Source organism: Salvia splendens, chromosome 5 (genome assembly GCF_004379255.2).
Source record: "Salvia splendens isolate huo1 chromosome 5, SspV2, whole genome shotgun sequence".
Classification (NCBI taxonomy): Eukaryota; Viridiplantae; Streptophyta; class Magnoliopsida; order Lamiales; family Lamiaceae; genus Salvia; species Salvia splendens.
Window position 1 is genome coordinate 20916752 of NC_056036.1, and position 22402 is coordinate 20939153.

At 39.2% G+C, this 22402-nt stretch overlaps 4 protein-coding genes across 6 annotated transcripts; 2 read left to right on the plus strand and 2 right to left on the minus strand.

Moving 5' to 3' along the window:
• Positions 1 to 220: 220 nt before the first annotated feature.
• LOC121802515 (protein IQ-DOMAIN 5-like) lies at positions 221 to 1888 on the minus strand. Of its 3 annotated transcripts, none has more exons than XM_042202199.1 (6): positions 1711 to 1888; positions 1408 to 1451; positions 1194 to 1337; positions 896 to 1126; positions 682 to 795; positions 221 to 614 (listed from the first exon to the last, which is right to left on the minus strand). In XM_042202199.1, exons 1-6 carry the CDS (start codon positions 1874 to 1876, stop codon positions 384 to 386), a joined length of 930 nt encoding a protein of 309 aa, XP_042058133.1. In that variant the 5' UTR covers positions 1877 to 1888; the 3' UTR covers positions 221 to 383. The 3 variants fall into 3 exon arrangements, with proteins under 3 accessions (XP_042058133.1, XP_042058132.1, XP_042058135.1); XM_042202198.1 differs by having other exon boundaries at positions 1408 to 1454; XM_042202201.1 differs by lacking the exon at positions 1711 to 1888 and adding an exon at positions 1608 to 1653 and having other exon boundaries at positions 1408 to 1454.
• A 2971-nt stretch (positions 1889 to 4859) lies between these two features.
• On the plus strand, positions 4860 to 7025 carry LOC121802867 (protein SPEAR2-like). The gene is made up of 6 exons (XM_042202559.1): positions 4860 to 5037; positions 5324 to 5997; positions 6087 to 6194; positions 6276 to 6406; positions 6486 to 6588; positions 6689 to 7025. The coding sequence occupies exons 2-6, from the start codon at positions 5440 to 5442 to the stop codon at positions 6809 to 6811; spliced, it is 1023 nt and encodes a 340-aa protein (XP_042058493.1). The 5' UTR covers positions 4860 to 5037; positions 5324 to 5439; the 3' UTR covers positions 6812 to 7025.
• A 1075-nt stretch (positions 7026 to 8100) lies between these two features.
• Positions 8101 to 12612, minus strand: LOC121805360 (sodium/calcium exchanger NCL-like). The gene is made up of 7 exons (XM_042205175.1): positions 12161 to 12612; positions 11184 to 11369; positions 10408 to 10589; positions 9684 to 9829; positions 9346 to 9580; positions 8971 to 9273; positions 8101 to 8513 (listed from the first exon to the last, which is right to left on the minus strand). Exons 1-7 carry the CDS (start codon positions 12525 to 12527, stop codon positions 8265 to 8267), a joined length of 1668 nt encoding a protein of 555 aa, XP_042061109.1. The 5' UTR covers positions 12528 to 12612; the 3' UTR covers positions 8101 to 8264.
• Positions 12613 to 20447: 7835 nt separating this feature from the next.
• LOC121805027 lies at positions 20448 to 21885 on the plus strand. Its single transcript, XM_042204773.1, has one exon. It carries the CDS (start codon positions 20558 to 20560, stop codon positions 21722 to 21724), a length of 1167 nt encoding a protein of 388 aa, XP_042060707.1. The 5' UTR covers positions 20448 to 20557; the 3' UTR covers positions 21725 to 21885.
• Positions 21886 to 22402: the final 517 nt, after the last annotated feature.

Genomic DNA, 22402 nt, shown 5'->3' on the forward strand with positions numbered 1-22402 from the left:
GCTCAACCCCAACCATTTCTACCTTTTTACCACCATATTTTTAAACTAGACTCAATTTCAAAACTAGAATTTAAGGTAAATTTGATTTGAAATACTACATCCAAGCCAACAACTAAAAGACAAAAGATACATTGATTGATAGTAGGTTTTGTTATTTGTTATAGTACCGGTTGGAACAAGGAATGTCCACTTCTTCTCTATTAAGATAGTGGAAAATGAGTTCATTATTTAAAGCTTCGTTTTCAGATTAAGTAGAGATTGTGATCTTTGTGGAGAATAGATACAAAGCATACCAACAAACTGCATAAATCCAAGCAACAGTAGATTCAAATATCATACTAAAATCACAATTTGGCAATATTTCATCATATTATTAGCTTCCCTCATGCCTCCTCTTGGGAGACTTTGGACGACTTTCTCGCATGAGGGAAGGCCGCCTTAACTTCACCTGTCTTCTGTTTGGTCTCGGCTTTCTTGATAGGGGAAGGGCTTGTCTGGCATGGCTTCTCCCATGGCCGGACAGCCACCCATCGCTCCTTCCAGCTCCAGCCCCAGCTCTCTTTGCTCAGATCGTAGTAAGACTGCCCGAAATACTGATTCGTATTCGCCCTCCACTGCCAAAAACCAAACCCAATGAACAAACGGAAAGGACTTAAGAGCCGAAAATATCTATCCACGTGCCTGGTGGGAGAAAGCATAAGCCATCGTTCGTTCGCGTTTAGCTGATGCTGCCTCTCTCTGTTGTATCCTGTTGAGAATATCGTCCATGGTTTCCGGGCTGCTGCTCCATTCCACCTGCGTAATCAACCAAACGAAACCGAACTAAACGTCTCTCACAGTTTCACATTCAATATCAAGATTTAAAAACATAGGGATCCTTTGTTTAGTCAGATACCTCTAGTTCATGGAGCTTAGCGTCTAGTTTGAGCTGGTTATCGAGCTTTTTCTGACGCGCCCGGCTCTCGACCACCATGCCAAGCCATCGAGCTCGGATCTCCCCCTGAATCCTGCTCCAGAAATGGATGTGATTCAGAGCAGACACGGCTTGATTCCCGACACAAAAATGGCCTCGTACAACTCCTTTAAATCTATCAATGCCTTTTATGCCACGCAGGGCCTTCCTCGCCTACACAAAAACCAGACTCAACCGTGAAAACACGCAACTTGGGGATCAAGATTCTACTAACTCTAACCTTGTACGCTCGAAAAGCAGTCTGAATTCGTGTAGCTGCAGATTCTCGTGTTAGCTGCCGGAAGTTGTCTCTCTTCTTCCACGAATCGCCATTAGCGAGAATGCTGCCTTCCCTGATGGAGTGCTTGCTTCTCCTCCCATTTAACTTCAAAACCAGATTTTGCACGATTATTACCAAAGATTCATGTTCAAAGATTTGGTTAAATGTAGTCTACCTTTGGCCTGTTTAGGCTAAATATGTTCTTGAAGCAACCCATCTCTGCTGCAGTTTTGGATTCATTCAAAATGAATGTTATATAGTGGAAAGTGTAATTACTAGAAAATATTAGTAGTATCTAAATAATTAAGCCCCAGAAACCAATCAAGACTCATTTTTTCAGTGCCCAATAAATGCAAGTAGCGAAACAAAAGATACCGAATTGGAAAGCAAATGAAATCAGCAACATAAATATGCAGTGAGAAAAGGGCCCATTATCACAATTAATTCAGAGGAAAATGGGGAAAACAAAATTGGTTACCTGATGAAGCTAGAGAAGAGAATAATGCATGAACCTTCAAATCTGAGATTTGTGTAATAAGCAATTGACAAAGCAACAGAAGAGAAGGTGAGGTGGTGGGAGTGTGATATTTGATCAAACCATCAAACACAAGATGGGATTCAACTATCAATCTCCAACTCATCATAACTTTATAATTAAGCTAATTCTTTCTTCCGGTTTAAATTCCCCAAGAATAGTGATCGTGTAACTATAAATGAAATCAATTTGGCTAAATAAAAAATAAAACTAATAGGAACTGAATAATGGAACCCGCGACCTTTGGCTCATAAGACCAACTGAGCTACGAGACCATTTCCGGCCATCATAATTCACATAGTAAACACTATATTTAAGAAATATTTTATTAAGATATGACTTTAGAACCTTTATATTATGTTGGCAATTGAAACTAAAAAATATAACATATAATTGTCTCACATCGGTGCCAAGAGAAAACTGAAACTAGTATATAAGTCTCATGGGTCCCTCCTCCTATCACCAATTGGTTTTAGGATGGAACCCATGGATTTCTATCATGGTATCAGAGCGGGTCGCCGACTGTGGGTCATATTTAACTGACCCAGCAGTATATCTGGGCTTAAACCGAAAAAAAATGACTGACCCAGCAGTATAACTGGGCTGAAAATTTGGGCCAATTGGTCCCAACCGATCGAAAAAAATTGGACCGATTGTCCAATCGATTAGAAAAAAAAAGTCCAACCCCTCCGAGGTTCACCTTGAAGGGTTTGAGGGAGGGTGTTGGCAATTGAAATTTAAAAATATAACATATAACTGTCCCACATCGGTGCCAAGAGAAAACTGAAACTAGTATATAAGTCTCATGGGCACCTCCTTCTATCACCAATTGGTTTTAGGATGGAACCCATGGATTTCTATCATATTACTCCTAACATAAGCCTTATGCAATTATAACACGCCCAATATCTTTATGGATATAGAAACACACTATGAGATTAGGGGTGGCAAATCGTGAGGGTAGAGTCATTATTATCGGGTTAACCTGATTATGATCCAATCCAATAAAGCTTAACTCGAATATGATTTGTTATGGAAATTATCAACTCGAACACAAACCCGACCTAATACATTCAAACTTGAATTCGACCAACACTTGACATGAACCCGTTTACGACACGGTATAATACGTGTTGACACGCCACGATAACAACACAAACCTGATTCTACATAATTAAAACCATATATTACAAGATCATACCTAATTTACACTATTAAAAATCTTATAGTACACGATTAAATGTAATTTTTTAACCTAATTCACATCGATAAAAAACTCAATCTACATGAACATATAGGATAAAATTAAAGTATAATACTCCCAATGAGGCTAGAGTGAACCAAACTCATTAATTTCGTGCGTATTCGTGTTGGATTTTCGTGTCGTGTCGAAAATTATTAGTCCTATATGGGATTACTGTAATATTTTACTCCCTCCATCACTATGTAATAGAGATGTGTCTTTTGGGCATGAGATATAAGAAAATTGTGTTGAGTGAATTAAATTAAGAGACAATAATGTAAAAAAAATAATAAAGCAAAGAGATTAGTTGTTTTTTTAAGAAATGACTCATCTAATTATGATAATTAAAAAAAATACAACTCTAAGATGGTGTACGGTTTCCAAGATAAAATAATATCAATATACAATCTAGGATTGAGTTGTGAGATTATTTTAGTCATATGGGGTTAGCTATGACTAATTATCCCATGATTATCCATCTAGGATTGAATTGTGGAGTTGAATCTCATGAACCAAACACACTACAAATTTAATCTCGGATACAATCTTACAAATCAACCCCCCTATTATATAGATGTAATTTACACATGAATAATAGTGGTAAATGTAAGATGTGGCAATTGAACAAATTGATATAGTTAGGTGGGTTTATGAGTACAATTTAGTAGTAATAATATTTTTGTATCTCCGTCATGAACTATAGTCTATAGAGTAAAGGTGAAAAAAATGGATGGCGTCACGGTGGGTCCACCGTCCTTGCAGTGTTGATAGGGGTTTGTTAGAGAGTTAGGGAAAAAGTGGACCCAATCTTGAAAGCCAAATCCATTACCATAACATTTGAAAGATTTTATTTTCACAGGAATTAATCTTTTCTCACCCCCTCTTTTAATTTTTCGTTTTGCCTTTCGGTTTTGTCTGTGTTAGTTGGATCAAACCTTTCCATTTCTGGCTTTTAAATGTTTTTTTCGAACAAATTCGATTTCCTGTGGTCCATACAATATTTCCAAAGATTTCAGAATTTAATACACAAATTCTATTTGCTATTTCTAATCCGTTCACACCTTCAATTCATTACATATCAGATTCGGCTGCCTCCCAATTTTTTATTTCAACATATTTTAATTATGGTACTAAATCTTCTTCACATCATATGATCTTTTAAATTATTTATACACATATTTATCACTTTGGAACAATAATGGTAATATGCTTCACACAAAATTTCAAACTAGCAACAGCTGTGCGTAATGTTTACGATACTACTTGTAATTTTTTTAAAAAAAACTTGGGATTATACAGTAGTAGATTTTAAAATGTAGTAGAATCTATTAAAATGAGTAAATGACTTATACATATAAAAAATAATTGTAGTGTTGCATGGCCAAATTGAGCTATAATCCCAATTTAGTGGACCACAGTATACCTATATTAGGTGAATATTTCTTTGGTTTTGTTGATGAACAATTTTCTTTTCAAATTGCAAATATAGCAGTAGCCCAATTTTAATCAAAATTTTGTCTTATCTATTTTATTTTTGATCTTGTTTCTGCATTTTAAATTCCCCCTCAGACAAGGTAATTTTACAAAAAACTAAATGTAAATGTAGGATTCCAATTTTTTTTTTAAAATGCGCCATATGTATCGGGTTCGTGTTTTCTTTAAATTTATGTTCATTTATTTATCTATAAAAAAAAGCATTTGACATAAATACATGGACAAGGGCAGAAATTATATCCTTAAAAGCTACAAACAAGCCCTTTGTCTTACTCTACACATTTTTCTCGTTTGGGAAATCCCATTTTTACTGTCACATAAATCAGAACTCCTATAAATAAAGTGATGAAAAGTTAAAAAATATTTAAATAAATATAAAGAGAGAGATCCGGTCAGGAAGGGAAAGAGGAGTGGAGCGAGGATTTTGGCGATAAATTTGATTGAGATAGAGAGACACAACATTGTCTTAGATTTGCATTTTAAAGTTTGAATTTTGAGCAAGAAAAATATATTTTTTTAAAAAAGTTTTAAAGGTAATTTAAGTTTTCCTTATGTTTCGGTTATGTGAAATAAGTGATCTGATCTGACAGCTTTGAGCAAAAATTTCACTTACTTATTTCTGAGTTGTGTGTGGAGATATAAATGAAGAAATAATAAAGTTGCAATCTTTGTTGAAATTATGAGAGGGGTGTGTTTCTATATGAGAAAAAGTTGTGCAATCTTGACCTCATGAGTGTGGAGATTTTGTGTAATCTAAAGGATGGAAATCTTGGTTGTTTAAATTCTTTCCATTTAGGCCTCAGATTTTATGTTTTACAGATTTCGGGTATCTCAAGAATTTGATAGGGGATATGGAGGATGACTTGCCAATTATGATCATCACTACTCCTTTAAATCCCAAGATTTATTCTTGATTTTCATGGATACAAGGGAGGATGGCTCAAGAGGAAAATGCTTTTGGGTGCACCTATAGTGGCAGCAGCGGTGGAGGCGGCCGCGGTGGTGGTAGTGGTAGTGGTGGTGGTGGTGGTGGTAGTGGTGGTGGTGGTGGTGGTGGTGAGAGTAATTGTAGGTTTAAAAAGAGTAAGCCCAAAAAAGTGCCTCAGAGGGGATTAGGTGTGGCTCAGCTTGAAAAGATTAGAATTGAGGATGAGCAAAAGAAAGTGATTGCTAATTCTTCTTCACTTATTGATGGTGGTGGTGGTGCTAATTCTTTTTTTGGGGTTGAGAAATTTACAAGGCCAAATCTTGCACCTTTTCACAACTCACCACCACCTCCCTCACCAAATTCAATGTTTAGGCACACCCAATCTGCCCCCAACATTGAGATTCTTCAAGATAGTTGCTCTCTCTCAAATGGGGAGATTGGTTTAAGGCCTATGTTGTGGCCTGGTGACTACAACCATCATCATCCTTTTGTGGCCTATGAAGCCCCCGCTTCCGCGGTTTTGCATCAGAGGTCACACCATTTTCAGCCACCTTCTTCTTCAATGGTTGGTAAAGTTTCCATACATGATGTATTGTTGTTGAATGTGTGTGTGTTTATGGCTTTTTTTTTGTTGTTATGAATGAATTTTTGCAGGTGAATTCCATTTCACCATCATCAGTTCTAACTTGTCATTTGGAGCCCCCTTCAAGCCAAAGTTCACTCCCTAGCAACTATGCACCTCAATGGGAAGAGGATGGCAAGGTATTAGTACTATTTATTTTGGGTGAAGACAATGATGTTTGGATTTTGAGTTACATTGTTTCCAATTCATAATGTTTGTAGATGGTTGGAATGAAGAGGTCTTACCCCTTGTCTCTACAAAGCCATCCGCCTCCTCGTTCATCTGCGCCACAACACGACTTAGCCTTACATAGTAGCGGTTACACACAACCAAGAAAGAAATGCATCATAAGGTTCATAAATCATACTACTATTAATTACTCCTTTTTTATGTTGTCAAAACTCGTCCTAATTCTTGATTCATCGTCTCAGCGGAAGCGAGTGGAGTAGGCCAATTGAAGTGGTCGGAGATGGTGAGGCCCTAAATGGGGATTTCCTAACGTTGGCTCCTCCGTCCTCCTCCAATACAAGCCAGGTGCTATCAACGATCAATCTCAACTCTATCATCTCATTTACTAGTTGTTCTAGCTTTTTTTTGGTGGAGTCTTAACTCAAGCTTTTCGTGTTTTTCGCAGCCTGAGTCGAGTGGATCGGTGAAAGAGTCGTTTAACTTCTTCCCGGTTAAGCTGTTTGAGAGCAATGGAGAAGAAGAGGGTGGTGATGATCATCATGCAGTTGATCTCAATCTTAAGCTATAGAAGAAGGTTGGACAGCAGTTCTTGATATTGTGTGTAATATATTTTACTTTACTTTACTATGAAACATATTTTTTCGATGTTAATTCTCTGTGTTGTGGTTTTATCATCATCTCAGTACTCCAAACACGAAATTTGTCTCTGCTTTTATTGTAAAACCAAAATGAAATGAGGAAAAAGGAAGGCAAGATGCTTTGCTTGGCCTATTTGTTTTGGTTGCAACCACCTACTATTTGCCTGCCTACTCTTTTCATGCTATATTTTCAGGCTTTTGCTTCACCTATAGTATTTCATTTTTTCCAATTTAAAGAAAAATCTTTGGAGACTAGGGAAAAGAAAATTCATAGGAGTAAGTAATAGTACTTTATTGGGACTAGCCAGCTTGGTGCACCACCAATTTTCTAAATTGATACTGTTCTTTTCAAAACATAAATTGAAATTATTATAAGCAATTTTACGAAAGCATATATTAACAACAAAATATTCTAAATAAATAAAAATCGAGTTCAAATACCTTGAAATTGCAAATGTCATATAGGTAGACTTCCTAGAATTCAATTCAATAATCATAAAAGGGGAATCCGGGTATTCTTATTTTTTTCATTAATGTTAATTGTAGAATAATTTATGAGAGCTAAATTTTAGTCGTGCAAAGTTGAATATAGAATTGAATGTCCACACCAGTTGAATATGAGAGCTAAATTTTTCGTTTTGTTCTCGAATCTGCACACCAGTTTGAGTTTGGCTGGATATAGAATTGAATGTTTGAATGTTTGGAACATTCAAGTAAACTCAATTAGCAGTAGAACATAAAATTTGTATATTTATACTCCTTCCGTCCCACCATAAATGATCAAATTTCCATTTTAAGTTATCCCACGACAAGTATCAAATTTCCTTTTTTAATGAAAAATAAAACTTTAACCCTGAGTATACTTTATTCTTTTTTTTACTTAATTCTTTCTTGATCTCTTAGACTTTTTCCTATCTTATACTTTATTCTTTTCACTTTAATTCAATATATATACCATCATTTTCTTAAATCTCGTACCCAAAAGAAATCTATCACTTGTGATGAGACGGAAGGAATAAAATCTTTTTTTCGGACAAAGACCATTTCTGAAATCTGTATAGTTTGATAGGCACAATCTCATTTTGTTACTTTCAATACAAGACCATTTGATCATGGCTTATAGGCTTATAGCATTAGTACTTTCATATTTAAGTTGGTTGATTCTCAAATAAAGCAAATATGAATGATTTCAGGTGAAAATAATGAGAGAGGCCAGAGATTATGAACAGCAAGCGCCTGAGAAACCACAGGCACTAAACTTAATAATAAACAACAATTACTACACATCCACCACAGATGAATTTTAAATAAAGGTGTAACATGTCCCCTTGCACATGTATGCAAATTATATGGGGAAAATGGTGGTGGAAGCATCATCATAATCTACGACCACCCGAAGACGAAGTCGAGAACATATACAAGTGCGAGGGAGATTGGATAGAGCATGAACGCTACCAGAGATGTCCACAGTGGGAAAGTGGTGCGGGTGCTCGCAAACACCCCCATCACGATGCACACCAACAGGATCACCAGAACCTCCGACGAGAAGTTCCACTCCAACCCTCTCACGTAAACCAGGGCCAAGAACACCGACAGGCACAGTACGTTGTTCATTGTCACTGCTCCATATAACTGGAACAAAACCAACAATCTATCCATGTCACGAACAAATCACAGTACACAGATACATTTATCAGGCTGTCTTTTACCATATACTCCCTCCATCCCTTAAAATTAAAAATTCTTTCCTTTTTTGTCCATCCCTAAAAATAGAAGCTTTCTTTTTTTTTAGGAAATTTCTCTCTCTAATGAGGTGGGACTCATTTTCCACTAACCCACTTTTCTTTCTATCTCTCTCTTACTTTACCAATTTTGCATTAAAACTTGTGTCATTTCAAATGTTTCTACTTTTAAGGGACGCGTGGTGTACTAGTTTTACATAACGGGTGCTGGATATCTTTATCAAGGACATTGATTCTCGAAGCAAACAAGTTAGTATTAGCTTATCGTAAGTATCTATCACGCATTTATCAAACAAGACCCGCCTCACATAACACACAATGCTGCAGAGAATGAGAACTCAACATACCTCTGAGAATGTCAAAGAGGCAGATCTTAGCTTCTTTCTGCTAGCAAATATAATTGCAGACACTGCCTCACTTGAGTTGGTAGCCAACGGCAGCGCAATAAATGAGATGAAAAAGGTTGGGATGCTTGTGGCTGCAGAAAAACTGTTAACAGCGTCCACCAGAGGGTCCGCAAAAGAAGCTGCAATAAGAGTTCCCAGAAGCAACAGAAGTGCAGCTTTGATCGATATCCATCGAGCATTCTCAATGGCCTCACCACTCTCGTCATCTTGGTTTCCCAAAAGAGCATGTTCTCTCCTTGTTTCCTGCCAAAGATGAAAGCATACCATGAGATAACAACAGACTAAATCGGGAATCTAGATTAAATGACACCATACTTCGTGAAAATCGTCTATTGAATTTCTAGCCTCTTGCAGCCATTTCTGAACTCCAGCAACGAACTCGTTGAAATCAATTTTTGAGTCGAGAGAGGTATCAAAATCTTTGAGCACTTTGTCCACTACTTCATTCTCGTCAAAAGTTATCTCATTAAAATGGATTCCAATAATTAGAGCCTTTAGCTCTACACGTGATAGGATTCCATCATTGTCATCGTCAATCCTTAGGAAGATCCTACAATACCAGATCATATATCAATCAAGGGGAAGAAGCAAAATGCTAAACCACAAGTGCTGAAAGAGAGAGCCAGCACAACATGTGACAATCCCAAACTTACTTCTTCAATACAACTTTATTAGCTGTTCCATCTGCATTGCATAGCTTTCCCAAAGGACCCGAATCAAAATGCTTTAGGATTCCTGCCATGACATGCTTATGCTTTACATAAGAAAGCTTTCGCTTCTGAATCCAGGGCTGGAATACCTGCAAAACAGGTTAGCTGATTTTCAAACAAGCATTCAGTCTAATCATTTAGCAACAGTAACCCTTATAAGTTTCAACAGTTAGTTGCCATGTTATGCAGTTTTTAGCTCACCATTAGCCTCTAAAGGCTCCACAGCATGCGTGCAATACAGTTGCTCCCAGAGAACTTAAAATAGTGTTGTTTGGGGATCCAGAGATAGAAATTCACAATGAACTTATAGACTGAACCAAACATTCTTCAAAATACTATTATTACTTGACTTCCTTAATTGAAAATACACCAACAGATCTTTTATTATGGTTTCAATAACTGTAAGATGTCACAGGAAGCCTATTCATCCCACATTTGGGTTGAAGTAAAATATAGAACATGATGGTTCTGAAATTTAATAAGTTCTTGGAAGTTTCATCAATCAGAATTTGGTTAATCAACTCACTGAAAATAAAGAAGAACAAGAATTTTGAAAGTTTCCCCTAGGATTTTGAAACATGGCCCTGAATCCAGACAGCCCTTGCTACAATGACTGCCAAATTGGAAACTAGTGTAATATGCTATGAAGATGCAATGAGAAAAATACCTGGTAAAGGCAATAGGAAAGTAGTAGCCCAACAGAAACAATAAGGGCAATCAAAACAACCAAATGCCTTCCGGAGTTAATGTTCAAAACTTGCGGCAGTTGGACAACTACAAAGGGGATAACGGATATAGCCATTATAATCCCTGCGTAGCTTGTCCATATATCCGTGCAAACGCCAGATCCTGTATGGACCAATACATCATCGTATGATGGGTGTGTTCACGAAATTGCCCACAAATGACACACATGCTTATATCACAACTTTCATGTTGATCAGCATATTTTATTTATTGGATTGAAAGTATAGTTCTTTTTCTTTCTAGTCAAAGTACATTCTCCTTATCCTTTGACTTATATTTTACAGTTTCAGTTTAAAAAACATGTGTATTTCTTGGTTGAGAAGGTGGGTGGAATGTCCTGACGATGAGAGTGGATCCCAAAGTACCTGAATGGTTCGCAAAAGATAAAATCCCCTGATTGTTTTCTCTTATTAGAAGAAAAGAGACACGTGAGTGTGAGTGTGAGTGTGAGTGTGAGTGTGAGTGTGTGTGTGTGTGTGCACAAACACGAAAGGCTGAGAAGAACTAGAGCAGAAAACAGACCTCTCTTGCAACAGATGCACAAAACAACCATGACATGTCAACTGGAAACAAGAAAGTGTGTGCATGAACATAATTGTTGATTTCCAGTTGAAGTTTATGGTTTTTCATTTCAGGGCAGGGCATGCACACTACTATGAAATATGGGAGCCACAAAAGAAAGACACAGAAACCAACCAGTTAAGCTGAAGCCTTTCGTGTCTGTGGAGTCAATGGCAATAGAATTCTCTAAATCGCACTTTCCAACAATGATACAGGTACCCCAAGCTAGAGTAAGAAGCATGACGGTTGAGCCAGCTAGCAATCCCATTCCAACCGATACCTGGCTTTGAGCGACTTCAGGGGTTCCAGAAAGCCCAGAGACTGGATAAGCAACAGTATTATGAGTAGTCAGAAAATGCAACCACACTACTCATATATGACTGATCTGTAAAAGTGCAAAGTCTGCATAAAGCTGTTATGCAAACAAAGTTTATCAATCTTAATTAGAATTTGATGATCATTTAATACCAATTTCAGCCTGGCTAAATCTGAGTTCCTGTTCCTCAAACAAAGGGGAAACAAACACATAGAATCACTCAGTACTTGCACGCACATGCTATCCTTCAGTTATTTTTCCTCAAATAGGTAATACTAGAAGTTGGTACCAGTTCACCCCTCACATGTTCAGTTCTTCCGAAGTCAGTCTTATAGTACTCTAAATATAATAGAGTACTGAAAAGTTAAAGTTAAAGTAAAAGGTTAAAAAGGATAGGATAATAAGAACACGAGCACTAGTGGTACGATGTAAACATCCGGGGAAAAAGTAGACACGCACACAGTGTATGTGATTTTGGATTTATGTATCATCGTCGATTCAGCATAGAGATGTGATATTTCGAAGTAGATCTGCTCCGATTTTCTTTGCGACAAGTGGCTGCGGTTTTCGCATCAGAGAAAACCGGCCCCGCACCTTGCAGAAGAGGACAGCTCCATAATTTGTAGGCCGGCCAGTCATTAAATTCGAGAAAATAATTTAAATTTTTAATCTATAACGATCAGAACGCATGTTGGTTACGATTACGATTAGTTCAGTAAAAAATTCACACTCACCAAACCAAATTTCATGAATCGGCTTTGTAAAATTGAAGCTCGAGTAAAAAAATTGAAGTTACCGAGAATAAGCAGTGCATCTGGAAGCGCTCCGAGAATCGGAAGGAAGAGGCCACCGACGATTCCAGGTCCGAGCAACTCGAGCAAGAGCTCACTGCCGGCGGAGAGATATGTCGCAGCGAGGAACATGAGGTATCCGTAGACCAGAATGAGGAATAAGCTTCCGATCCCGGAGGAGGTGCAGGGCATGAAGCCGTAGGTCTGCTCGCAGGCTTCATCGGCGGCGTAGAGGCGCAGGAACGGGGCGGAGGAGATGAGATCAGCTGGATCGGAGATGAGGCGAGCGTAGGCGCAGCCGCAGAGGAGTAGGAAAGCGAGGGAGGTGGTGAGGAGATTCGGCTTGGGCCTGAGCTTGAGAGCAGCAGCCATGGCTGTTAGATCGGAGTGTGAGTGTGTGTTGGTCGAGGTGATAAGAGAATGATGGATAAAGCGTTTTTGCCGTGTTGTTGAATTTGGTATAGAAAGGCGTTTACTTAAAAAAATTCAAGATTTGGACGCGCGTAAGGTCATCCACAACGCGTCACTTACTCATCTGTCTCTTAACCGTCCCTTAAATTACTATTCATTGGCATTATTATACTTTTTTACTCCATCTCTTAATTAAGGAACGGAACTTGCAACCCTTCGTCACTTATCCGTCCCCTTAACCGTCCCTTAAATTACTATTCATTCAATTTCATTTTTTTATTTTTTTCCAACATATTCAATTAATAAAAAACACACTTTATTAAAAATAAAATTACATTACAACATAAAATTCGAAAAAAAAAATTAAAAACACATAATTAAAAATCCTAAAAAAATTAAAAATACATAATTTAATTTCCTCCGCCAAAGTTTGCCCAAATGTGCTCCATTAGATCATCTTGGAGTTGGGCGTGGGCGGTAGAGTTAGACAACCGTTCTTGTATAGACGGATGCACTCCACTTCGAGGTGGACTACTTGCGGTTGAGCTTCTGGGGGCTTCAGGGTCGAACCAATTTCCCGCCTTGGGTCCTTCGTCTTGGACAATCATATTGTGCAAGATTATGCACGTATACATGATGTCGACCATGCTCTCCATGAACCACGTACGAGCCGGGGCTTTGATAATGTTGACGCCCGAACGCCCGCTCCACATCCTTCCGAGCAGCCTTCTGCTTCTGTGCAAAAAGCGTCTGCTTTGCGTTCACAGGCCTAGTGCACGTCTTCACGAAGGTTGGTCACTTTGGGTAGATGTCGTCGGCAAGATAGTACCCTATTTTATAGCGCCGGTTGTTAGCGGTGAAGTTGATGGCCGGTGCTTTAACATCCAAAACTTCGACGAAGAGGTCGGATTGGTGGAGCACGTTTATGTCGTTGTTCGAGCTGGGGACCCCAAAGTACGCATGCCAGATCCATAGCCGGTAGTCGGCGACGGCCTCGAGTATAACAGTGGGGTGGGTGCCTTTGTGGCCGCTCGTGTACGACCCCCTCCACGCCACCGGGCAATTCTTCCATTGCCAGTGCATGCAATCGACGCTGCCAAGCATCCTGGAGAATCTGTGCACTTCTTCGTGAAGGCGGAGTAGGAACTGGCAATCTGTCGTGCTTGGCTTTCGGAGAAATTCGTCGGTGAAAGCTGCCCGGACGCCTTTGCAGAATTGGAGCAAGCACATTCTCCCAGTGCTATCTCCAATGTGGAGGTATTGGTCGAACACATCCGTCGTTTGTCCAGTCGCAAGCTGATGGATTGTTGCAGTACATTTCTGCAGCGTCGTGTGTAGGGATGTCAATCGGGCCAGCCCACTGGGTTTCGGGCCAACCCTATTCGGGTTGCGGGTCAATCAGGTGCGGGCTAATCGGGTTGTGATTTTTCCGGGTTATAAAAGTTCAACCCTAACCCTAAAAGTTCGGGTTTCGGGCTAGCCCATCGGGTTAATCGGGTTGCTACCGATAAAATTAACTTGCGATCAATCCAATAAATAATGGTGAAAATTAGTTATATTTACAAAATGTAAAATATTTAATTATGATGAATCTGAGATATATGCTTAAACTCAAACATAAATATGATCAAATACTAATATTTGAGATTTATGCAAAATAAAACATACACATCAAGAAATTTTAAAGCATGTTTAGAAATTTAAATATTTTTTTAGTGAATTTGAAGTTTCTAATTCATTTATCTATTATTATATTAATAAAAACATAATATATAATTTATATATTTAATATATAAAATGGAAAGTTATTTTTTCAGTAATCTATATTATAAAATAATCAATAAAGTGTCGAATTAGAGTCAAACAAGTAGAACAATCGAAATTTTATCGGGTTTCCGGGCCAGCCCATCGGGTTTTCGGGTCTGCCCTAACTGGTTGTGGGTTAATCAGGTGTGGGCAAATCGGGCTGTAATTTTATCGGACTGAAAATTTTCAGCCCTGACCCTATAAATTTGGCGGACTATTCGGGCCAGCCCACGAGTTGCGGGCTAAATTGGCATCCCTAGTTGTGTGGCTGGGACGTCCGACGGTGTCGAACCTTTCTTGTAAGAACTCTTCCCGGGCCGCCAATGTATTTGTGATGTGGAGAAATAGCGGTAGCCGCATGCGGAAACGGCGACGGAAGTAGGTATCTCCCCACACCGGGTTATCGCAGAAGTAGTCGCGGACTAACCTTGCGGCGGCTTCCTCCCGGTTACGATGGATGTAAGTCCGGGAGCGTCTTTGGGGCGGCGCGGCTTCCTCCGCCTCCCGGTGTCGATCTTCTTCAAGTGATTCTTCCATTATTCGACGCATCTGCTCATACGGATCCATGAGATCAATTAAATTTGGGGGAAGAATAAAAGAGAGATGATTGAGATGAAAATTGGAGAGGAAATGGAGATGATTTGGGAAGAATAGATGTGTAGTTGTGTGTGAAATGAGGATGAATTAGGAGTATTTATAGAGTAAAAAAAATAATAAAAAAAAGGAAAACGGCTATAAAACGGTAATATTGCCGTTTGCCCATTTTTATTTTTTTTATTTTTAATTCAAATTTTAAAAAAATTATTTATTGCGTCAGCGTGACGAATCCCACTCGCGGGCCGGCGAGTGGGCGTCACGCTTGGCCTGAGAGCTCGCCACGTCGCGGGAGCACGTGGCGAGACATCTCGCAACAGGTCTCGGAGGGACGGGCGATCAGGCGGGATGGTGATGGGACGAGACGCTGCAACGAGTCCCGCTACCGTTCCGTCACGGTGGAACGAAATAAGGGCCTAAATCATCTAACGAAATTCCACAATTAGTTAATTCAGCATGGGATACCTCTACTTGATACATCTACTAAAATCTCAAATTTCAATATTGAGCAACTAAAATAAAATATATCCCACCTAAAATCAACAATGAATGTCGATTTCATGGTTGATTTTATTTCAAAATATACACTACGGAGTAGTATCCTAAAAATAATGTGTCACCATCCAAACGACACAACAGTTTTAGATTACCATGCATTTCTAGATTACCTTGTGTTGGGATGCCTTCATTTCGATGCCATCTGTCAGTACAGTAGAGGTTTAGTTTCTGTTTCTACCATGTCCATTCCCATTGATTGATGCACGACCCATTTCTTCTATAGCGCGTGCACATCTTTTCTCTATAGTAGGAGATGTTATAGATGATCACTCATCACTTGTGTTTAAGAGCATCCACAACTGTGCTCTTACCAGAGGTACGGTTGTGGGCCCGGCCCCACTTTTTCTGTCTGCTCTCTGGCAAGAGCACAACACTCACAGCTGTGCTCTTCCGCAAGGACGAGCACAATTAATTTAAAATTCAATTAAACAAAAACATTTCAATAATACTAAAATTCATTAAAAAACCTAAATAATATTACAAATGACAAATAAAATAAAAACGACATAATTAAAATCCTAAAAATTAAAAATTACATAATTAAAATACTAAAAATTAAAAAAACCACTAAGCGTTGCCGAATTTCGCCCACATGTGTTTGATTAGGTCTTCTTGTAGTTGATTGTGGATTCGGGTATCGCGCATTGTGTGCCTTGTCTCGATTCTCTGGCCAACCGTCGTATGCTCGCCTCGGCGTGGGGGAGACCTCGCTGTTGAGCTTCCGGCTTCGTCCTCGTCGTAGAAGCTAGCCGCCCTCGGCCCTTCGTCGGCTATAATCATGTTGTGCAAGATAATACACGTGAACATGATGTCGGCGATATTATTCATGTACCATAGCCGAGTCGGGGACTTAACAATGTTGAATTGGGCTTGAAGGACCATGAAAGCTCTTTCGACGTCTTTCCGTGCGGACTCTTGACGCTGCGCAAAAAGAACCCGTCTCGGGTCGTGCGGGTTGTTGAACGTCTTCACGAAAGTCGACCACCGTGGGTAGATACCATCGGCGAGATAGTAACCCATGTGGTATCTATTTCCGTTGATGGTGAAGTCGATCGCCGGTGCTACACCATTCATCACATCATTGAAGAGTGGTGAAGAATATAGCACATTCAAGTCGTTGTTGGATCCAGCAACGCCGAAATATGCATGTCAAATCCATAGGCGGTAGTCGGCGACCGCCTCAAGGATAAGCGTTGGGCCGCCGCCTTTGTGACCGCTCAAGTGTTGCCCCCTCCAAGCAGTCGGGCAATTCTTCCACCTCCAATGCATGCAGTCAATGCTGCCAAGCATTCCGGGAAAGCCATGGACTGATTCGTGAAGACGAAGCAGTCAATGAGAGATGATTTGATGTGATAAATGGATGATGAATGTGTGTATTTATAGATGATTTTGGGGGGAAAAAATAAAAAAAATTCAGAAAAACGGGAAAAAACGGCCATATTTTTGGGATTTGGAAAATATTTTTTTTTATTTTTTATCATTTTATATAATTAAAAATTGAATTTTAAAATAAAAAATTAATAATAATTCAAAGGCAACGGCAATGTCGTAGCCCAATCGTAAGCCGCCACGTCGTCTGCTCGCTGGCACGGCGCTGCTCAATGCATCGAGCAGCAGCGGCGGTATGCGTCCTCGCCGCTGGCACGGACGGACGCGGGGCCGCCGTCCACCATTGTGGATGCTCTAAGCATCCCAACCTACCCTATCTCTCTTGGTGTGTTACCTGCTGATGTGGATAATTTCATTTTTGCTTTTTAGAGCATCCACAACCGTGCTCTTGCCAGCGAGCACGGTTGTGGGCCCGACACCACTATTCATGTCTGCTCTATGTCAAGAGCACAACACCCACAGCTGTGCGTCCGCGTGTCCTGCCAAACGTTGAGGTACTTGAACGACTTGCCGTTCATGGATTGGTAGGTGCTCAGCGCGGCAGTGATGATGTCGACCTCGCTCCGGCCGCTCCCGGCATTCCGCGTCTCCTGGAGGAAATAGCCATTGAACTTGCCAATTTCTTTATTGGCTCGGCCGATGGAGTTGCGCACCATACTCTCGTTGTGCTCGATGGTTCACGGCGGCCGGTTTTCATTGTACCGGCGAGAGAAGCACCACCACAAGTGATCGCCGGATTGGTTCGTGCCAACCACCGCATCTTCAGAGATTTCCAAGTATGCCTTGAACAATTTATCCATCTCCGCCGGAGTGTACGGTGTGCGGACACCGCGAGTAGGAGGGGGCGGTCGGCCTAGGCTCCGGTATCCACCCGTATCGCCCTTCGGAGGCACCTTGGTCATCGATTGGGTATGGCCGGTAGCCACCCGGAACGCCCGAATCTTGGGTTTGAGGAGGGGCCGAATATTCCGTTTCCGGACTAGGAAACGGTTGTGAACCGAACCATTCGGGGTTCCAACCGTGAGAGGGCGGGTGGTCATCGCCTTGGCCGGACATTGTTATGTTGTAGGGTATGAGAGAATGAAGATGAAAATGGATATGGGAGAATGAATATGAGAATGGATATGGGAGAATGAAGATGAGAATTGTGTAGTTTGATGTGAATTTTTTGGTGTGAAAGTGGGGGTATTTATAGATGAAAGTATGTATTTTTGGGGGAAAAAAATTAAAAAGTGGTAAAAAACGGTAATAAACGGATATATTTTTTTTAGGAAGTGAAATTTTTTTTTTATATTTTTAATCGGTTTTTTTTAATTAAAAACTTATTTTTAATTAAATAAAAAAATTCAAAGGCAATGCCGTTGCCCAATCGCCGCGCGCCACGTGTCCTACTCGCTGGCACGGCGCGAGCGCAGCGGCGGCGAGACACGTCCGTGTCAGCGGCGCGGACGAACGCGGGTTGGACTACCACCGTTGTAGATGCTCTTACATGGTACGATTCCTTTTGTCAGCGAGCTTTATAAATTCTTCCAAATAACTTCAGAAAAACTGGAAAGTTCATTATCTCCGTAAATATAAATATTATATTACAAATAAATTTTGCAAATTATAAATTCCATTTTGGAGAAAAGGAATTCATAATTTTAAATTGCTTTGTTTAAGTTACAGCTTTTCAATTCTGGAAGAGCCAGCTAAGTCGTACTATTAGAAGATTTCTCGCACATGATACTTTTTTTTTAATTTTTCCGAATTCATATTGATTGATTAGGTCTACATTATTTTCATGATTTGGATTCTTCTTGCTTTTATTTTTTATTTAAACAACAAGCTCGTGTTTTATCTTTGTTACCCTTTCTTAATAATGAGAAACAATTTGAAAGAATTGAGTCGACTACTAGAACTATCAGTCTTAGAACCAGAAATAAATAGGATTGTTTTTTTTTCACTTCAATTAGAATTCCAATCCGAACTCAAATATGGATTCTGTTTTTTTGGGACAAATCTTAAAATCTAGATTTTTGTGTCGTAAACAAAAATGAATCAAAAAAAAGGATTTTTTTATTGAACTTGTTCATTCATTAACACTTAGTTCCATATACCTTTTACAATTAAATAATGTATTTAGTTACTATTTTGAATATGAAATGATAAACATCACAATCACAATTAATTATACTCCATAAAAATACATAAAACTAGTTCAACACTAACAATATAGTTTACATTATAATTGTACTTGTTTTTACTTGGGATTGATTTTTCTAGTGATTCAGCAATAGGTTTACTAGGAGAAGATGAACAACCATTCTTACATGTACTTGTTTAGGTTTACATGTATTGTTTTAAGAAATATTCTATCTTCTAAATAATAAAAATTTACAAAATTTTATGAATAACCTTAAACTTCTAGAGAATTAATATATTCTATAAGACAATGGAATATGAAGGAAAAATCTCCAACCTCAATATCACAATAAATTTAAAATTATGCATAATGGATTCAAAAGGCAAAAAGAAAATATTGAACACACGAATTAATTGGTTGCCTCACATACTAATCTTTTCAATAAAATATTTTCAGTTTTCTTGAACCCTCATGCAAATCCGAGCTTAGCGCAAGTCCAAGAAGCAGAAAGATGCTCCCATTGTCGAAGCGACGACCATCCCGTCCTCGAGAGATTTGGTACAAGAGGGATTGTAGTCGGAATTTGCACAGAGCAAAGTGTTCTTTGATCTTCTCTTTACCTTCTCAAATTCATGTATTGATTTAGCATGATCAGCTCATACAATTCACCATTTATTGCCGTTAAATACTAGATTTTTTATCGTTCTGACTCTGGACAATTGAGATTTATAAATGAAACGTAGTTTTCTATTAAAAAATTTTATTTAATAAATAAAAACTTGGTTTGAAAAAAAAAAGAATATGAAATTATTGAAAAGGAATAGAAATCATTTATTAATTATATTTACATAGTTCTCCACTTAATTAGGCATGAACTTTATATATTAAGTGGACTGTCAAAAAATTTGATTTTGAAATTTGAAAATAAAATAATTAATTAATGCTGTTTTAGTGCCTAATTAGGTGAATTGGTAATATTAATTGAGTCGAAATGGATTGATCATTAATTTTTTTTAATGGTTTAGTTAAAATCGGGTAAAAAAATGAAGTAAATAAGTTGGTGACACAAAAGTATGTTCCATATTTTTTACCAAATTTGTAAAACGACATATTTGTAGGATAAGACATAGACTCTAGTTATTCTCAATTAAGAAATTGGATAAAGTGATATGAATCTATGAATTATTACTAACTGAATAATAGTATTATTCATATTATTTTAATTTATATTAATACCAGTAATTTAGAGATGGGCGGATGCAAAATTAAATATAAGTAAGGATCAGATTTTCGTAATTTTAATTAAAATGATATTTTTTAGTGATTTAATTTATTAATAAAGAGTTTGATATAATAATAAATGAATAAAATTTTATGCTAGTAAAAACAAGTTTGAGAAATAATTTATTAGGGGTAAAGCCTCGTCATCCTCACTATCACCAATACCGTTTATCAAGGCTCTGCTTCAATGGCGGAATTAGGGTTTTAGCATTCCCGCTCGAACTTACAGAAATCTACTATGGAGTCAACCGTTTCCGTGCTTTGTTATAAGGTCACCCCTTTCGGCTCCACTTTCTCGCAAAATGCTCATTTAATTTCTCTCAGACCTTTCAACAAGCAGGTTCCGCGCAATAATTGCTCTCTAAAAGCCTCACCGAGATGCTCTCTTCCATTTCCCCTCAATTCCACCATTCTATCGCCCTCCAAATCCACTTCTAATTCCAAAATCCGCTCGTATTCGACTTCGCCGCCGCCGCTAGATTCAGATTGGCTGAAGCCACTGAAAAATTTATCCTTCGAATCCCTAAAATCATCCCTCGCCCAATTGACCCCCCTCGTCGTATGCAAATGGTGTTTAGCGCTCTCCGCCGCGATCGCGGCGTTGAAATCGGCGGCGAATTTGCTCTTCAGCCCGTTTTTCTGGATGTACTTCAGCTGGACTTGGGTGTTCTGGCCGTGGGCGGCGGCAATTGCGATCGGCGCGTATGGCCTCTACAGCCTGGGAAGACACCTGAAGGGCGAAGCCACGGTGGTGGAGCAGCTCGGCATCGTGACATCGGCGTTCACGTGGCTGACGCTGGTGCCGCCGGCGCATTTCAACGGATTCCTCGAGGGCTGGCCGTTCGTCTTCTTCTTCATCTACCACTACTTCTTCTTCCTCCACGTTAGCGTGCGCAAGCGTCTATACGGCGACTACCACGCCCGCGATCACGATGCGAAATGGGACATCGCGCTGCCGAGCTGGCAGCGGCTTCTGTTCTGCGGCGGTGTGACGGCGGCGCATTGGGCGGCGGCGTTTGAAGGGGTGGAGCTGCATTTGGTCCCCGGGGGGTGGAGCAATGTGGCGATTTGGGGGTTGATTGGTTTGGCTGTGTTTATGCAATACCATTCCACCTTGTATTTGGCGAATTATTCGGAGAAGGTGGTGGTGCCGACTGCGGTGGTGCAGTTTGGGCCTTATAGGCTCGTCCGGCACCCCATTTACGCGTCCACGATGCTGCTGTTTGTCACTTATTTTGTGGCGTTGAGGGCTCCGGTGAGTGCTCTGTTGGTCGTGGCAGTGTGCTTGTTGTATTATGGGCGGAAGGCGGAGGCCGAGGAGGCGGTGATGGTGGAGGCGTTTGGGGAGAGGTATACTGAGTATGTGTCTAAGGTTCCTTACAAGTTGATTCCTTTTCTTTATTAGTTGTGTTGAAGAAACTCAAGATTGATCATATTTTGGCTTGTTTATTTTAGACCATGTTGTAAAAGATCAATATGTTTTTGCAATTTCATCCAAACTCATACACCATTCATCCTGGTTTGTACTAGTATTTCATATTGGGTTATCCAAGCTTACTTGAGTCATCTCTTGGCAAAAAAATAAACATCTTCTCACTAAGTCCACCAGCTAAACAACCATTTTACCCATTTTACCTTGGCACGGGTTTTAAGAAATTGTTGATTTTGTAAAGAAGAGTAAAGTGAGAAAATGAGTGGAATGCGGATCTACTTTTAATACTACCTCCATCCCATTCCGTCCGCTACGTTCTAAATGACATTTTTCTTTTCGGGGTATCCCACTCTAAATGACACATTTCTAATAATAGAAACATCACTCTCTATACTTTTTCCTTCCCTCTTACTTTATTCTCTTTACTTAACTCACAAAACAACACTACATAAAATCTCGTGCCAGAAAAGAAATACTCCACTTAGAACGGGTACAGATGGAGTAGTAGTTTTATAATGAATTATTAGTGTAAAAAAAGGTAGTGGAATGTCCATATTCTAAAAATGAAAAATAATTGTTTTTATAAATCATAGATCACCAAAATAGTAAAATGATTCTTTAAATAATAGACATATCAATTAATCCACTATT

Coding starts and splice junctions, on each gene's coding strand:
- LOC121802515 (XM_042202198.1), bottom strand. CDS start 1,876: ATGATGAGTTGGAGATTGATAGTTGAATCCCATCTTGTGTTTGATGGT. Junction 1,455..1,710: donor CTCTTCTCTAGCTTCATCAG/GTAACCAATTTT, acceptor CCAAAACTGCAG/CAGAGATGGGTTGCTTCAAG. Junction 1,338..1,407: donor TTAGCCTAAACAGGCCAAAG/GTAGACTACATT, acceptor CTGGTTTTGAAG/TTAAATGGGAGGAGAAGCAA.
- LOC121802867 (XM_042202559.1), top strand. CDS start 5,440: ATGGCTCAAGAGGAAAATGCTTTTGGGTGCACCTATAGTGGCAGCAGC. Junction 6,195..6,275: donor AATGGGAAGAGGATGGCAAG/GTATTAGTACTA, acceptor TAATGTTTGTAG/ATGGTTGGAATGAAGAGGTC. Junction 6,589..6,688: donor CCTCCTCCAATACAAGCCAG/GTGCTATCAACG, acceptor TGTTTTTCGCAG/CCTGAGTCGAGTGGATCGGT.
- LOC121805360 (XM_042205175.1), bottom strand. CDS start 12,527: ATGGCTGCTGCTCTCAAGCTCAGGCCCAAGCCGAATCTCCTCACCACC. Junction 10,590..11,183: donor GAAAGGCTTCAGCTTAACTG/GTTGGTTTCTGT, acceptor TGGTCCATACAG/GATCTGGCGTTTGCACGGAT. Junction 8,514..8,970: donor CCTCTTTGACATTCTCAGAG/GTATGTTGAGTT, acceptor GTTTTGTTCCAG/TTATATGGAGCAGTGACAAT.
- LOC121805027 (XM_042204773.1), top strand. CDS start 20,558: ATGGAGTCAACCGTTTCCGTGCTTTGTTATAAGGTCACCCCTTTCGGC.